General features: G+C 36.0%; 1 protein-coding gene across 3 annotated transcripts in view; it reads left to right on the top strand.

The window, feature by feature from the left end:
• Positions 1 to 18,880, top strand: part of AMN1 (antagonist of mitotic exit network 1 homolog) — a 61,843-nt gene that overhangs the window by 37,454 nt on the left and 5,509 nt on the right. For 2 of the 3 annotated variants that reach the window (XM_036866571.1, XM_036866574.1), the window contains exons 3-6: positions 3,452 to 3,596; positions 5,702 to 5,919; positions 6,604 to 6,660; positions 11,757 to 11,868. In XM_036866571.1, coding sequence (XP_036722466.1) covers positions 3,452 to 3,596; positions 5,702 to 5,919; positions 6,604 to 6,660; positions 11,757 to 11,868 — 532 coding nt within the window. Of the gene's footprint in view, positions 1 to 3,451; positions 3,597 to 5,701; positions 5,920 to 6,603; positions 6,661 to 11,756; positions 11,869 to 14,444; positions 14,530 to 18,880 lie in introns of all 3 variants that reach the window. The other variant, XM_036866573.1, reaches the window with a different exon arrangement.

The raw sequence follows: 18,880 nt of genomic DNA, 5'->3' as shown, positions 1-18,880 counted from the left end.
CTCAGGGTGAATAAACAAACGACAAAAAAAAAAGACCCACAGTAAGAAATATGTATGTTACATTGTGATGCTAGCACACAAGCCACACCTATGTGTAACAGTACTCTGTACAGTACACTTGGATATTTTCTATTTTATTCTAGTACGTCTTATTCCATTTAAAAAATGATCGTAGGGACTTCCCTGGTGGCGCAGTGGTTAAGAATCTGCCTGCCAATGCGGGGGACACGGGTTCGAGCCCTGGCCTGGGAAGATCCCACATGCTGCGGAGCAGCTAAGCCTCTGCTCCACAACTGCTGAGCAACCGCCGCTCTCTACAACTAGAGAAAGCCCGCACACAGCAACGAAGACCCAGTGCAGCCAAAAATAAATAAATAAAAATAAATTTATTAAAAAAAAAAAATGATCGTAGCCTATTGATTTTGTCCATTCATGGTTAGCAGTCAGTTAAAAATCACTCTTCTAAATTCTTCTCATTCTTCTTGGGTACCTCACTCCAGCTAATTTATACTTATTCCCCTTCGCTAACTAAGCTAAAATTAACTATTCTGTAAGGGAATAAGTATAGTAAAGGCCTCCAACCTGAATTAAAATTCCAGCCGTGCTACTCCTTCTGACATTGAACCACAGTTGTCTTAACTATAAAATGGGTTTGCAGCTATCATCACTCACTGCCTACAGAGACTGGAACTACTTATTGCTGACTTTACTACATATTCTGCCCAAAGCCTGGGATCAAAAGGAAGCAAGCTCTGATGGTAGCACTCCCCATATGTCTACAGTGGTGACTTCACATTGGAATTATGCTTCAGTGTGCCATAGTGTTTCCTCTACATTAACCTGATGTGCCTTTAATGCTTTATTTTCTTCCTGATAGCTTGCATTTGAACACAGACATTTTAGTGTTGTAGTCTGCTTTGCTCTTTGGAGGTAGAATCCAGTTCTTATTGTTGATGGTTCTGTGGATGTATATAATGTATGTGTGGCTCACAGATGAAACATTATGACGCTACAGAAAACGTGGTTTTCTTCACTTCCCCACATCCCTTTAACCTGTATTTCAGTGACTTAAATTTTTGTTTTATGACAATCCTGAACATTCATTTAAACCTAATTTTACCTGAATAAAAAAGGGCTAAGGGGGTAAATGAGATAGAAAAATCAAAAGCATTATTTCCCTTGGTGTTTCCGTCTAATCCCCATCCTTATGAAAGTCCTGCTTATGAAATTATTTAAAAGACCAGATCTAACATTTTTTTTAAAGTTGCACACATCTGGGGATGGCTTTTTTTGAAAAATTTACTAAATCTTTTTATAGTCTCTGGGCGGAGAAGGCCTTTTTAAACATGACACCAAGTTAGAAAACAAGAAGAAAAAGATTGATAGATTTAAATATATAAAAATATAAACTTCTTTATGGCAAGAAGAAAAAAATAAAGTAACAAACTAGGAAAAATATTTGCAATATGTATGAAATTCTATTTTTTTTTTTATCTTGCCAATGTAAAGCATGCCTGCAAACCACTAAGAAAAATCAAAACAAACAAATAATAAAACAGAAGAATCAGGAAATACTCCAAGGAAAAAATATAAATCACCAATAATACGTAAAAGGATATTTAACCTTGTTAGTAATCAAAGTCACAGTTTGTCTTTCAGTTTAGCAGAGACTTAAAAAATAGTAATACCTGGTGCTGGCAATAGTGTGGGGAGCAATCACTTTTATCCCCTGCTGTGACAGTGTAAATTCATTTAAAAAAACCTTTTAGGAGGACAGTTTGGCATTCTATCAAAAGTCCTAAAAATTTGCTTACCATTGACTCAAAAATTTCACTTCTGTTATTTTTTTCCAGCTTTATTGAGATATAAGTGACATATAACCTGGTGTAAGTTTAAGGTGTACAACACACGTGATGACTTGATACACTTAGATATTGTGAAATGGTTACCACGGTAGGTTAGTTAACATCTCCATCACCTCACATAATTACCATTTACTGGTGTTAATCTCAAGAAAATAATAATTTAAAAAGCACGCAAGAATGCTCACCATAACATTTTCGTAATAATAAAATAGCTAACAGTTATATATAGCATATATTGTAAGCAAGGCACCTTTATTTCTCACAAATATTATCCTCATCTTAATGAGGATGGTGAGGCACAAAAAGAAAGCAGAGCTTGACCACAATCACAGGGCTGGAACTCAGGCAGCCTGCCTCCAGAGTGCATGCTCTTATACACTGTACTATATTGCCTCTTAAAATCAGTCTGAATGTTCAACTTAAGTGTTTGCCAGTGTAGGATGCATTTAATAAGTTACGGCGCATGCATAAAATAAAATAGTATGCAACCACAATTAATTATTTTTATAAAAAGTGCCCATTTATAAATATATGTGATCTGATCCCATTTTTCTTCAAATGTTTTTTTAAAAACTCAAAAAACATCAAAACTAATATTATGTTTGTCACTGGGTGTTGATATTATGGGTAATTTTAGCTGTAACTAGTTAAACGCATGGCCTTCGGAATTAGGAAGACCTGGCTTCCAGTCCTAGCTCTGCTCCTTTTTTAGCTGTGTACTTTGTGTTGCTACTTAAGCTCTGGGTGCCTCAATTTCCTCTTTTATAAAATAGCAATGACCAGTCTCTTAGGGTAGTGTGTGTGTGTATGTGTGTGTGTATGTATATGTGTATGTAAGAGAGAGAGAGAGAGAGAATATTAAATGACATATTTTATATAACACACTTAGTACCCTTCCTGGTAAGTGCTCAATAAATAGAAATAGTTATTTGTATCATTTCTATAATTTTGCTGTGCTGTCTGAATGTTTTACAATAACAGTACATTACTTTCATGTTCAGAAAAGTATAAGCCATTTCTATTTTCATAAAAATAAAGCAAAAGAGAAGGAAAATACCCCCAGAGAAAGAGCTCAGAATGCTTTGAAATTGATCTGCTATTTGTTGCCCTCAAGTAAACATTCAGTAATACTGGGTTTGTTTGTACAAGCTCCCAAAAATAAAAATGAAGGAGGTAAATATTCTAGATAAGCATTTGGTATATAAGTGCTTAAAGACTCATACTTGCTGAGCAAAGAGACACATAGCTAGAATCTCTAATAATAGGAACCACTGGAAGAGGATAAGCTCCCCCTACCACCTTGGTTCTGCTTGCAGCTCTAGTGGGTCCTTACTCTGTACCAGCTGTCTCAACAGTGCTCTGTGTCCCAGTAAGACTTTGGGGACACTAGAAGCTGCACCTCCAGTTGGAAGTAGGTTGGTTTTTTCCTGCTTTATGTATCTGTCTTCACACAGATATGTTTCTGTATTCTTTACTGTATTTTCCACCTGCTGTTTGTCTGTTATGACCATCAAAACACTGAATATGGAATAAACATTTATATTTATAGGAAATATTAATTTCTCAAAATCATGTATTTATTATAGATTTTACATCCTGAAGTCCAAACTCTAGATCTACGAAGCTGTGATATTTCAGATACTGCTCTCCTGCACCTATGTAACTGCAGAAAATTGAAGAAATTAATTTTAAATTCCTCAAAAGAAAACAGAATTTCCATAACTTCAAAAGGTTTGTTTATTGGTTGAGTACTGTTCACCATCTGGCATAATTTTGGAGCAGAGAAGGGGAAAATATGTTAAAAGAGAGTATAAAGATGTCAAAGAAATAGGAACTATATTTATCAATAAAATATTCAAGCTAAGCTAAAGAATCCGAATTAGAATTCTTGCTTATAATCAGTGCTGAAAGTTGGGAAATACACTAAGTCACTACCTTGAAGTTTAAACATATTTAAAATAAACATGGATAGATACCTCTATATTTTAAATATTTTGCCTAGTATAGTGAAACAAGAAATGACCAGTTCATACTTTGTTAAGGCTTTCTTGTAATATTACAACAGAAAGTTAAATCATCATCAGATTAAATTTACTAGGCTCTCTCCTATCAGCCTGTTCAATGCATAGTTTTGTAGCCAGAGCATAAGCTGCCCCATTTTGAACAGCACAAAACTAATCATATATTTTCCACTTCTGCTGCCATAAAACTATTTTAGACAATGACTGATTGACTAGGAAAGAACTAATCCTGCTTGCTTAATTCCAGATACTAACTTCAAGGACATGGGCCCGGAAGATGGCAACAATTTACAGTATAAGCCAGTCACATAGCAAAACCACAAAGCTCCCAGTTCCCTGAAAGATATAAAGGTCTAACACACACTCCTAAGTTGTTTTTACAGGAAGCATACCCCCACGAGATGAAAACTGCTGACCATCAGCACGTAGACCCCAGACTGGTTGAAACCAGAAGATTGGTGTTGCTTGAAACTTCACCTTGATGCCAACCAATCTGAAAATTGTGTACAAACTGCTCATGTACCCTGCAGCTCCCTCCCTCACACTGCCTATAAAACCTTTGTCTCTAAACCGCCAACTTGGAGATGGTCTTAGGACAGTAGTCCACCAGCTTCCCAGGTTGCTGGCCTCCTGAATAAAGCAAACTTTTCCTTTTCCACCAACACTTGTCTCTGGAGTATTGGCCTTTTGAGCAGCAAGCAACAGAACTTGGTACCGGCCTTGTCCAGTTACAGTTTTTTATAGCCAGACAAACTGCGTTTTTCAGTGTGACTGTTACATAAATTAATGGATTTTTTTTCAATACAGGATTTTTATCTTTTTCTTCAGTATAGGAAAGAAGGAGTTATTTGGCTACATAGGTTTCTGAAAAATCTTGTGGGTAGTTAGCTCTATTTTACAATCAGCTTGGTTAGAAAGTTAGGATATTCATAATACTGCAAAGAAGCATAAGTTTTAAAATGTTCACACAAATATTGATTCACTAAAAAGAACTTTCATGCTGGACACTAATGAATAAAATAAGACTTCTTTCTTAAGATATGGAAAACAATAAAAATGACCTACACACGAATTTACCATCTTCCCTTTTGTGTATTTTGCCCATGAAATTGTCTTTTAACAGTGCAATAATGTTTGTTCATGACTGAAGGGCCCAGGATTCCTGAAGTACGTTTCTATTTATGTGGCACATTATCACGTACCTGTCACCAAAGTGCTTTTACATCAGTTGAATTGGATTTAAGGGCTTCTCTTTTCTTGACCCTTGATAAAATGTAAGATTGGTCCAGGCTAACAAAGAAGGAGCATGGTGGTAGCAAAGGGCAGAATCAGAGGGAAGAGAGAACAAAGAGATACAGGTATGATTCGTAAGGATAAGCATGAAAACTATTACTTAAGACACTTGGGCCATTTAACTTTTGATTTCAGAGTCCATGAGAAAATTAACTTTATTTAAAACTTTTAACAAAAAGGAGAATCATCTACTATTTAATTACCTATTTTGGTTCTGAATGACTTTTGGCTATTTCCTAAAAGCAAGTCTAATCATAAACAAAAAAGTCTTGTCATTAATTGCAGATATTCTGAAGAATATACTACAGATTATGTAGAGAATTCTTGAAACATTCCAAAAGAGTTTTAAATAATGACAACAACATCACTGGAAATAAAGTATATCCCCACATGCACTACTTTGAAAAAGGCTAACATGCACTTGGATGTATCAGTAGTGGTGATTGCTGAAATGAAAATCAGTCACATTTCTTATGTATAAACATATATAGCTCATTGATACAGAATTATGTTTTCCCTCAGGAATAAAAGCTGTGGCTTCATCTTGTTTTTACCTGCACGAAGCTTCTTTGAAAAGATGCTGCAATCTCACTGATGAAGGAGTCCTTGCTCTTGCACTCAATTGCCGGCTGCTAAAGATCATTGATTTAGGTGGCTGCTTAGGTATTACTGATGTGTCCTTGCAGGCATTAGGAGAAAACTGCCCATTTTTGCAGTGTGTTGATTTTTCAGCTACTCAGGTAAATGAAATACAGACTTGAAATGTAGAGACTGTATGTATTTGCCCAGAGTATTTCCATAACTCATCAGAACATAATTCTTTTTGTTGTTGCTAAAATTTTTTTTATTTATTTGTTTATTTATGTATTTATGTATTTATCTATTTTTGGCTGTGTGGAGTCTGCGCGCGGGCTTTCTCTAGTTGCGGAGAGTGGGGGCTACTCTTCATTGCGGTGCGCGGGCTTCTCATTGCGGTGGCTTCTCTTGTTGTGGAGCACGGGCTCTAAGGTGCGCGGGCTTCACTAGTTGTGGTGTGCGGGCTTCAGTAGTTGTGTCTCGCGGCCTCTAGAGCACAGGCTCAGTAGTTGTGGCACACGGGCTCAGTTGCTCCACAACATGTGGGATCTTCCCGGACCAGGGCTCGAACCCATGTCCCCTGCATTGGCAGGTGGATTCTTAACCACCGCGCCACCAGGGAAGTCCACTAAAATTGTTGGCTTCATGCTTTGGTAGTTAAATAATTGCAGTATAATTTGGCACAACCCCCCTCAATTATTTTCAGTAAGGGTGGAAGTTATGTGTGGCTAAGACACGTTTGCCAAACAGGAGGAAATAAAACGATATCTAAATAATTAATAATTTTTATAAAAGTTTGCTTCCATCATCTCCATTTACGTGCTATGTTCCTTTTTTCCTTTGCTCAGGTATCTGACAGCGGTGTGGTTGCACTTGTTAGTGGACCTTGTGCCAAGAAATTAGAGGTAATTTTAAAATATCTGTAAAGATGATGATTACCTGAATTCATATTATCCTCAGAAATTCTTTTTTAAACCTAGAAGACAACCAGTGCCTTATTCTCAATTAGGTATTTCCATGGACTTTTTTTTTTTTTTTTTGCCTCCACCTCTTTATTCCCAGAGTGAAGAAAAACTGGTTAAAGTTAGGAGATAAAGTTTGCTTTATAATAAAACCCATTTTACTTCCAATAAAAGTTCTTATTCTCCAGAAATTTTAGCTTCTAATACATTTAAAGATAGTCTTATTATGGATGAAAATACTGAAAATTTATCAATGTAAAATGACATTCTTTAGAATTTTCATGTCTGACTGATATTTTTACCAGGACTACTTATTCTCTTGCCAGTGTATTTTTCTTTACATCATATTTATTCTCTTGCCATCATCTTTTTCTCAATCCATGAAGGGATCCAGAATATACCACTGTGGCATAAAAATTATTTTGATCTGAAGATGTCTGAGAAACAAGGGTTAAAAAAAAAAAAAAAGACTTTGTCTTAAACCCCACCTTCCCCCATCTGCCTAAAAGCAGACCCTTCCAAAACAATTCAACTGCCTCAAACCCCGTTTAAGGTAGACTTCCCATACATGGGGAAGTCAGATGAGAAATTGCATTAAATAAACATTGTCACAAGATTATCGTTAAGTCCCATCTAGTCTCCTAAAGGTCACTGTGTCTTCCCTAAAAAGTCACCTGTTCTTCTATGAGTATCCTTTCTCCCCCTCCCCTTCCCCTATTAAGATGGTATATAAACTCTAAATTCTAGCCATTTCTTTGAGCCACTTTCTTTGTGAACTTGTGAATAAACTTCGTCTTTTCTCTTGCTAATCTTATTGTCAGTTTAATTCGAAGGCTTCCAAAGACAAACATAAGAGGATAGAGAAAAGGTTTTTCCTCTCCAGAAGCCACATTGTGCAGCTGTTTAAAAAGATCTTAAATTAGTGTTCGGCCTTTGTATTCAATGACTGATGTGACACCTCTAACCTATTCCTAAATATTAAGAAGCCTTTTGTCCCAAGATGTTGTTTTTTTCCTTTTTCAGTTTACAGTGTTTTATTTTGTTTTTACTCATATTTAATATAGCTGTGCTTTTCAACAATAAGTCACATCAACTCCTTTTTGGAAGTAAGCTGGCTATAAATGAATTATAAAAGTTAGTAATTACTATTATAATAGAATGGTGGTGCCATGTTTTTGCCAAAATATTTCTGCTTGATTTAATGCTCAAAGAGTTTTTTTGGTGATATTTATATATTTGCATCCTGCTTGTATGTATGTATGTATGTGTATGTGTGTATATAAAATAGCATATATATTTTTACAAATCTTTTAATTAAGCAATTCCTTTCTTTAAAATATGAAGTTCCAAATTCCAAATTGCATTCTAACTATAGGGACAACAACTGCCCTAATTTTTACTGTTTTAAATACTAACATTTGTTGAGCACTTACTACATTCTAGCCTCCATGCTACTGCCTTATATTCATTAGGTTATTCAGTTTTTACATTATCCTATAATCACCATCATTTTTTTTTTAACATCTTTATTGGAGTATAGTTGCTTTACAATGGTGTGTTAGTCACCATCATTTTTAACAAAGTTCTCAAACAGTTAACCTAGTTTATCACTTCCTAATAAAACCACCAGGAAATTAGTTGTTATGCAGTGGTAGGAAATATACCTACATACTTACTTCAGCTTTATAAAATTAGGAGCACCAACCTAAGCAGACTTAGGAAAAAATCCAGTAACCAATGTGTTGGTCATTGTAGTGTCATTGAATTTTTCACTTTTTCAGTTTTCCAAAGCTTATTTCTGTAAGTGCCAAAACATTTTAATGGAAATCTTTCTGAAATTTGTTAGAACTTAATTCCTTCCTTAAAGGAATATATTTTAACCTTTGGCTCATAGCATCTTTCTGACCACAATTTCTGACTGAAACTGAAATACAAAAGTCTTCATCTTTTTAACTGATTCTTCTCTTTTGGGTAACATGTATGCCTGCTATTTATTAGATACCCTGTTTTAATCTGTTGCTTTTAATTTGTTCAATTCTGGAAAATTAAATTACCAATGTTGCTAAATAGTTTATAATTTGAAAATAAATTTGATTAAAAGTCTAAGGACCTCTCCTAAAGATTGACATTTAGTACAAACGTATGCTACAGCATTTGTTGAATGTCAGGATTGCCTCTGAAATCTCTGTTGATCTGAGTTCTCAGTGAGCATGGACCATTTTGTTCATCACTTTGTCATCATTTTATCCCCAGGTTTGACTGCAGTTCCAGACATATGGTAGCAGCTAATAAATGTTATCATATTCTTAACTTCATATTACAGTCATTTTATAGTTTTCTGTAGTCTTCATGATTAAAAGTTTAATTTGCTGTATAAAATTATTCATTTATTAAACAAATATTTATTGAGTATCTGCTATGTTCTAGGTACTGGCATATCAGAGAACAAAATCTGTCCATGTTATGTATCACTTTCCTTTAATCATTTTTCTAATGTTGGTAATTCAGATTATTTACAGCTTTTAGCTACTGGAAATATTCATATGTTGGGACATATCACTTTTTTCTTCCATTGCTATAATGAACTCTCCAAAATGAAACAAGTGGATCAATAGGTATGAATCCTTTTTTTAATGGTCCCAAATTCATATTGCTAAATTGTTTCCCATAAAGGTTGTGATGTGAATTCACAGTTTTTTCTAGGACCCCAATTTGCCAGAGTTGAATATTTTCTTTTTTTTAATGCCTTAATATATTTTAAATGAAACCTGACTTGAACACTGTTCCTTCCATATGTTGTTCTCAGTTGTATTTCATTGTCTGTAGCCTTTGCCAATTCATATCACAGGATGCCTTTGCCAATGTATAAGATACAATGCTTTCTGCCTCAATTTTTATGAGTTTTCAATATATTCAAGTTTCCTTTATTTCTAAGATATGATTAATTATAATATGTACACCAACATAGTATTTCTTTTCTCCTGAAAAGTTGATATTACCATAAGTATACATATCAATTACCACATGAATCTTATTTCCAGAATTGTTAAATTTTTTTAATGTGGGCAAATATACATAAAAATTGCTATTTTAACCATTTTTAGTGTACAATTCAGTGGAATTAAGTACATTCACATCATTGTGCAGCCATCACCATTAACTATCTCCAGAACTTTTTCATCATCCCAAATTGAAACTCTTTACCCTTTAAACAATAACTCCCCATTATCTTCTCCCTCAGCCTCTGGCAACCTCTGTTCTATCTTCTGTCTTTATGAATTTGCCCATTATAATCACATTTTTTTTTAACCCATTCATCCATTGATTCGTTTCTACCTTTTGGCCATTGTGAATACTGCTGCTATGAACATAGGTGTACAGATATCTGTTTGGGTCCCTGCTTTCAATTCTTTTGGGTATATCCCTAGAAGTGAAATAGCTAGATCATATGCTAATTCTATATATAATTGTTTGAGAAACTGCCATACTGTTTCCATAGCAACTGTACCCTTTTACATTCTCACCAGCAATGCAAAAGGGTTCTGAATTAGAACATTAAACAAAAGATAGATGTTTCAAATATATGAAAAAGTATAGAAAGTAATGTAACAGAGACCTGTGGACCAACCACTTGAATTTTAACATTTTCTGCATTTGTTCCAGTTCTTTTTTAAAAAATTATTATATGTTATATCTAAAGCTCCCTCCCCTCATTTATTCCCCCTTTCTTCCTTCAGAGGTAACCACTCTTCTGTGTATCTTTCCTTGCATATTTGGATACTTCATCTCTCTCTCTATGCATATGTGTGTGTGTGTGTATATATATCCATAAATAAGATATTGTATTGTTTTATATGTTTTTAAATAGTACATAATAGTTTCATAGTGTGTGTGTTGTTTTACAATTTGCTTTTTTATTCAAAATTATGTTTTAAAATTTTTTCAAGCTTTATTGAGGTTTAATTTACATACAATAAAACTCACCTATTTTAAGTGTACAGTGTGATGAATTTTGGTAATTGTTATACAGCCTTGTAACCACAACCACAGTTAAGTATAGAATATTTCCATCACCCTAAGAGGTTTTCTCCCATCCCTTTGCAGTCAGTGCCCTGCTGTGGCCCTCTCCCAAGCAACCACTGATTTTGTCAGTATAGTTTTGCCTTTTCTATACTTTTATATGAATGGAATCATGCAGTAAATTGTCTTTTGGTTTTTTACTTTTTTCTTTTACTTCTTTCACTTGGCATAATGTTTTTGAGATTCACCCATGTTGTTGCACGTGTTAATATTTCATTCCTTTTTTTTTTGCTGAGTAGTATTCCATAGTCTGGAATATGACACAGTTTGTTCATACATTCACCATTTGATGGACATTCAGGTTGTTCCAATTTTGGACTATTATAAATACTGCTATGTACATTTGCATACAAGTCTTTGTGTAGACATATGGTTTCATTTTGGGGGGGTAAATACCTAGAATGAAATTGCTGGGTCATATAGTTGAGTACATGTTTAGCTTTATAAGATGCTGCCATACTGTTTTCTAAAGTGTCTGAACTAACATTATGTTTAAGATTTATGTCTGTTAATACAAATAGATATTTTTCATTGTAACTGTTTTATCTTATTACAATATATTAATGGGCCACCATTTATTTACCCAGTCTCCACTTCTTTACTATTACAGATAATATTGCAATTGGCATATTTATAAGTTGTTTCCTTACTCACATGTACAAGAGTTTCTCTCTATATAGTGGACATCTGCAGTTGGAATTGCTGGGTTCTGGGGGATACTTACTGTCAGTTTTAATAGATACTGCCAAATTGCCTTATAAAGTGGTTGGGCATTTAATCTTAAAGCTGCTATACCTTCCAAATTACTACAGACTTTCACTGGTCCTTTCTATAGAGTTTTTCTTGCAAGTAGATATTTGGGTTTTTTGTTATCAGAGTACAGTATTTCCCAAGCTTTTTCACACTGTTATTATTGTCCTATTTTTTCTTTTGATTATACTTTCTTTATTTTTAAATAGGAGATTCATATGGGATATTGTGTGAATCTGACTGATGAGGCTGTAGAAGCTGTCCTTACTTGCTGTCCTCAGATATGTATATTACTCTTCCATGGATGCCCCCTGGTAACAGGTTAGTATGAGGCTGCTTGGGTTCAAATCTTGGTTTCACCTTTTAATAACGATGTGACCTTGAGTAAATTACTTAACCCTTTCCATTATTCAGTTTCCTCACATTAAGTGCGTATAATGACAGTATCTACCTCATAAACTTGGTCATGATGATTATCTGACAACACTTCATATGGTGCCTAGCACATAGTGAGGGCTCAGTAAATGTTAAGTCATGATGATGATGGTGATGGTGGTGATGGCAAATGCTCACTAAATGTTAACCGCCTTGAGGATGATGATGGTGGCAGTGGTAGTGGTCATGATATTAAACATTATGCTTTATGAAGTCAAGTTTATAATATTACATCTTTCAAATATGCTAAATGACCTGTTAACTGTAATCTCATCAAGCTGTAGCCATTGAGATTCAGAATCATTTGGCTAATGTGGTACTTCACTAAAGTAGTCACAGCCCTTTTGGCTTGTATAAGAGCCATGATACCCCTTTCACATCACCCCTACAGTGGGTCCCATACCACAGTATAACCAGGATCTTACGTGTGAGTCAGTACTTATGCCCAGCCCTTCCAGCTCATTTTCCTAATTACAGTCTAATAGTTACTATCCTAGAAGTCCTTTTGACATCTTCTGGTTTTTCTTGTGTTTGGACTGCCAATCTAAACTAAGCCTGTAATGGGTTATATTTGGTTATCAGTGACATCTATAATGAAGACTAAATCTTATTTTAGGCAGACATTTCTCAGAACGCTAAAATCAAAAGTGACGTTAGAAACTGTTACCAGTGGGTACCTCTAGGGAAGGTTGTGGAGGAACAAGACTAGGAAAAAGCTTTCACCATATACCCGTTTGTCCTTTTGAATTTTGTATCATGTGAATGATTTTACCTATTAAAAATTAGTGATCATAATTTTAAGAAAATAACTTAGAACCAGAAAAATTCATGTGACTGAGTACAGGGAATTGGTACATGTGAACACTATTCTGGGGGTTATGAGAAGGCAGGCAGAGGCTCTCTGGCCATCAAACAAGGCAGAAAATTATATTCTAACAAGTAGGCTATTATTGTAAGGTGGAGGAGACCACAATATATGAAGTGTAATAACAGCAATTTTTGATAATTTCAGAATACCAACTAAAAGTATGTAAATCTACTCACTGAGCTATATGTACATTTAATCAATACACTGAACAAGAAAGTGGTACTCATAAAGTGACTCCATTTTCCTCACACTATTTTAATTACAATTTTGCTCTAAAGGGCCTAATTTTTCCCAAAGCCAAATGAAAATCTCCGACATGTGCCACTGACTTTTCTTATCATTCTCAGACAGTTAAAAGTCTGGTCATTTCATATCACTGAAACCCTCTCATTTCAGTAATTAAAACGTCTTAGACCCATGTAATACTCCAAACAAGTTCAAATTAAAGCTTTTTGCTCCTCCAGTCAGCTCAAGTTTGCTGTGGGTGGAAAGGCTGCTGCGGGTTAGGGGACGCTGTTAGTTTCTCTGTTTTACCACCTCGCGCTTCTCTTCCCCCTTTCCCAGCTGGCCCACCATGGTTTCTGACCCCACCAGTGTCAGTACAGGGTGGGGCTGCAGTGAGCAGAAGGGAAGGGAAGGGAAAGAAAAGTCTAACTTGACTACCGCCACTGTGATCTAGTGGCAGCACTGAGGGCTCTGCGGGTGAGCTGATCCCGATCCGTACTCTCTCAGAAGTGGGGCACTTTGGATCTTCTTCAGGGTCCACTTTCCACCACTCGCCTCATCACTGCATATATCTCCTATATCTACAGTTCTCTTGATTCAAGCAAATGTGTCTCTTCTGGCTAGTAGCTAGCATTTTCTTCCTCTGCGCCCAGGCAGCTGGCAGTACACCTTCAGTCTCTTTCTGTTGAGGCTTCCTAGACCATCCAAGTTGCTTTCATGAGCAAACTACAAGGCAACCCATGCCAGCCCACATCTGTCCACAGGAAACACAATACTTTAGACAGTAAGAGTGCAGGTATTTCCCAACGTCAGTTCTCTCTTTAGCCACATGGACTCTTACCATAGCCTTTTGCTTTTTAGTTTTCTTAGGTCTGATATTAGTGTAATGTGTCTCCCAAGCTCCAAGGGACGAATCAGATTCTCCAACTGATCTCCTTAGAGCCCCCTCTCACTAGGCTTGAAGGCAAGAGTAAGCACCTGCAACCCTCTTTCTACAACTCGAATCATAACTGTCTTCAAAGAAATCCTTTCTTCAATTTCCAGTTTTCCATCACTTCCCACTTTAACACTTTTATATCTTTGAATGGATGAGGCACCATGGATTCCAAAATGAGTTTTCAGCCAATCATTTGCAAGTCATGTACAAGTGGTCTGGTGTCTCATTTTGGAATGAGAGAGTAGCTGGTACCTCTAGTCCTGGAACCTTAGCTAAAATAGTTAATGTTTTAATGTTCTGTTATGCTTGTCTCAGGATAACTTGGCTACATAACATTTTATGAACTCAGCCTTTGCTAATTTGTATCTTGATTATCTTTCTGGTTACAATTTGGAAAGAGTTAATTTGGCATTTTCCCTCTACTTTTAATAGAAGTGAAGACAAACTATACACACAGTCAACCAGAAAAACTTATCCTTAGGCAAACTGCTTAAAGCAATCATCAAAGACCCTACAGGTAATGAAATCTTTAGAAGGTACACCAAAAACTTAAAATTTGAGTACAACAAGGCCAATAATAAAATGCTTAAAGGTGCCTGTATCAATATAGAAATGACTAACAGATATGAATTTTGAAGTCTGGAAAATATGTTGCAGTGATTAGTTTGATTTTTAAAGCAGAAGCCTTTTGAGATAAATTATATAATTACTGAGATCACTGGAAACCAAAGATGTATTATCAGTTGGTGAATTCAAGAGAAATGCCTACCTGGTATGATTATAGATACTAAGAAAGCTTAATCCCACTAAATCTTTCCCTACCCACATAATGGCTCAGAATACTGAATTTACCAACTATCTTGCTGCTGAGCAACAGCTACATAACCCCCCTCCTCAGCTCAGTCTTCTGGGAATTCCCTTACCTTACTCCCTTTCTGTGTAAGTGGAAGTTCTTCTGTTGTGAGGGACTCCCCTTCCATGCAAACCTATCAAAGTGCTGCCCAATTAAAGCTCGTTGTGTGCTACTGCCACCTTGTGGTCGTATCTTTTTCCTAGCTCTGCCCCACAATCCCTTGATCTCACTAACTACAGTTATATGGTATGGTGTTCTAACATGGTATGGTGTTCTAGAAGACATCAAGGGATAAAGCATAAAACAAAATATGTTTATATGTCCAAATGTTTGGGAAATGCAACATACCACTATAATGAATATTAATTTCTCAAAGGCTCTGAGAAATACTATTGCTAAGAAACTTAACTTTTTTTATCTAAGTGCCAGGGAGTTAGACGTTTTCCTCTACCCTTTTAGGTTCTTCCGGCTGGTCTAAGAATTAAATTGATAGGAGGCAGATTAAGAGGCAAAAATCAAACAAAGTTTAATAACATGTATACGTGGAAGAGACCCAGGAGAACTGAGTAACTCACCAAAATGGCTGAAACCCTCACCTTAAATAACATTTTCAGCAGCTAAAGAGGATGTTGGGGGTAGAGGTTTGGGACTTCAAAGGGGAGGAAGGCAATTCACATGAAAGATGAAAAAGCAAATGTTTGGTAAACAAATATTTGTTGGGCCATGCAGAGCAATTGTGCCATAAAGGTACTCTCATCTCTAGGCCCTGCTGAGTTCCCACCACCACACCTAGCCCATATTCTTTGCAGACAACCTCTGGCGATAACTTGATCTATACTTCTTTTAGGCAGTAAGGGGGAAGGTCAAAATTTCTTCTTGAGTCTTTCGGGCCTTGATTGTTATCAGCTTGAAATAATCCTCATGCCAGAGAGACATTTTGGGGTGGCACGTGTTGTTCCCCCACCCAAGCATTTCCCACATATTTTTTAACACAGAATAATTCATATATTATTATTTTGATCCCTCCTTTCACAGAAGAGGAAAGTGAGAAACTGAAATGTTATTTGTCCATTGTGACATAGTTTTTAATAACAGTGCTAAGATTAAACAAAAATCTCAAGACAAAGTGAAATGAGCACCAATCCCTAGTCTCCTACCATCTCTCCAAAACATTGAATAACTTAACTTCTATGGACCTCAACTTTTCCTTACATATAATTGCCAGTCATAAAATTGGGTGATCTGATAATAATATAAGAGTTCGCATACAATGGCTTTTACCAATAAAGGTTCTTAAAGAGAAAAAAAGCTGAAGTTTTTCAACTACGCAGATCATCTCTACTCTTCCCGCTTTCCCGTCAGCACGTACCATTGTATATTTTTGCTGCCATCATTGAATGAAAATAAAGTGGGCTAATATATTCACCTTATATTTATTTGTTAATTTCTCTTTTTTCCAGAGAAGACAAATGCTTTTTTTTTTTTGCCTGATAAATAAATGTTCTTTCTTCTTTCATGACACCTTATGTTTCCTCTTACGTATTCATGTGATTGCTCACATCTGACTAGATAAGATAATAACGATACATATTCTATAAAAAGAATGTACGTATATCATATGTTTGTGCAATTCTAGTGTTATGTTATCTTCAAAGCAACCTGACCCCCAAATTGGCAGTGTCAACTGTAGTTACCCATCAGATTCCCTGAATTAATAGGTTTATCTTCTCCACTGTATTTCTAAGTTTTTATAAAATTTCTTAACATTACAATCAGACTGTAAGCAAAGCTCCACATTATAAATTAAGTCTTGAAACTGTTAGAAGCACTCTGATTTTATTTCTGCAGAAGAGACAAAAAAACTAAGCTGCTATTTAAAATACTGTAAATCATAGACATTATGGAAGCAGAAAAGAATTTTTAAATGTATTAAAGTATTTTAATTTCAATTATGTCTGCAATGATTTTCAGTAATTTCAACTCACACAGTTTTGTTAATCTCCTACAGTGGACATGCATTTCAGTTTCTATCATTATCTAGATGTGTTTCACAGTAATCACAGGCATCTAAGTTTAGGTTTCAGAAGGGCAATAAAGCAATTAGCACTAGAGTCTTTATGTTTACATTGAAAGGCAGGAAAACCCAACAGGACATCTGCCACTTTGATTGAATCGACTCAAATTTTAGTGATATCAGAGGATTTGTTTCAGCTTGATTACTTTATAAGCAAGTTCTTTACTTCGATTCCTGGATAATAAATATGTCAAGATATACCACAAAGAGCCAAGTGGTTTGCTTCAGAGTTTCCCTGTAATTAAAGCTGATTCCTTGCTTCAAGGACAACTACTTCTTAAATTTCATATATTTTATTTTCTAAATCCTATATTATTCTCTTTCCTTATCACTATTTATTCATCCATTACTAATCCAGAATTACGAAACTTCTTTATGCCATACACTGTAGTGAAGCATTAGAACCTTGATCATTGTTTGTAAAAATGTGTCCAGCCTCACTTTTTTCACTGTGTATTCTATAAAAATGTCTAAATTACATTTTCCTTGATCATTTGAAAAACTTAGTTTGTTAATTTATATTTCCCATAGTTTCTTCTTTTTCTTGGGGCTCCAAAACCTCCCGTTATGAATCTCTTTCAAAAAGTGGTCTCCAACTACATTAGTCAGAGATTTTTAGAAAGATGGTAAAAGGTTCCTTAGAAGTCATCTACACAACTCCCTTGTTTTAAAGATAAGGGAACAGAGATACAATGAATTTAGGTGGCTTGCCCCAAATCTTAGAAATAGTTAATAGTAGAACTGGAAGTAAAAACCTAAATCACCTAATCCACAGTTTCTACTTCTTTCCCCAGTAGAGCAATTTCCTAAGCCTTTGGTGTCAAGTGGTTTCACTGTTAATAGAAAAGGGAAGGAAGTAGGAGAGCAACATCAAGCATCAGTAGTGCGATTGGTATAAACGACCTTTAGAGTCTTTTTCAGTCCTGAGAGTCTGTGTTTTGGTGAGTGGCAGAATAAGCCACCCCAAAATATGCCTCTTTGGCATAAAGATTATTTTAAGCTAATTTTTCTTGAGAAACAGCAGACACTGGAGGAGCTCTGAAAGCAGTAGAAGTTACCCTTTTGTAAGGAAAGTTTACATTTATAAAGGAAATCTCCATTTGTAAAGTGTCTCCCTCTCTGTACTAAGAAGGGAAGGGTGACTAAATCAGAATCATATTCAGTGGAGAAGGCACTGACTTAAATCTGTATAGTGAATCTTACTGTTACCGAACCGAAATCAGGTCTTGCTCCACGTGCAGCAAAGCCAATCTACTGACACCGGGTTGTGGTGCAGGGTGCAAGCAAGGAGAAAGGACAGCTGATGCTCAAAAGACTGGAACTCCCTGATGGCTTTCAGTCAGGGGTTTTGAAGACAACGTTAGGGATGAGGGTCACAGGGTGTGCGATCAACTCGTGGACATTTTTCTGATTGGTTGGTGGTGAAATAACAGGGTGATGTTCTGGGAATCTTAATCATCAGTCTCCTGGTTCCAGCCAGTCTGGCTGGGGTCTGTGTGCTGGTGGTCAGCATGTAGTCAACATCCTTCACCTGGTGGGGTGGGGGGGGGGGCGGTCCTAGTTTCTGCAGAACAACTCAAAGATATGTCAGATTGTTATCTCTATCCCTTCAGGAGGAACTAGGCGTCCTGTGACTCTATTGTTCAAGCTATTATTACTTTTCTTGCTTGCCTGCTTTCTTTGTTTCTGCATTTTCTACTTCTCTAATCATTAACTGTTTGAGTCTGCTCTTTGGAACTTGGGGAAGGCCTAGGAGAGGAAAGCTTTTTCTGCAAACAGGAAGTGGGAGACATGGAGGGGCTTGTACCCAGGAGGGTCCTGCCTGGTTTCATTACCCTTGTTTACTATGCTTTTCCTGGTAACTTCCCATAACCGGTCTCCCAACAACCCCAAAATCTTTCTTTTGTCTTTAGCTGAAGATGGTACTTAAGGTGGTGGCTT

The sequence above is a fragment of the Balaenoptera musculus genome, chromosome 10 (assembly GCF_009873245.2).
Source record: "Balaenoptera musculus isolate JJ_BM4_2016_0621 chromosome 10, mBalMus1.pri.v3, whole genome shotgun sequence".
In the NCBI taxonomy this organism is placed as follows: Eukaryota; Metazoa; Chordata; class Mammalia; order Artiodactyla; family Balaenopteridae; genus Balaenoptera; species Balaenoptera musculus.
The sequence above is the reverse complement of the archived record's forward strand: the minus strand, read 5'-3'. Positions and strand labels throughout refer to the sequence as shown.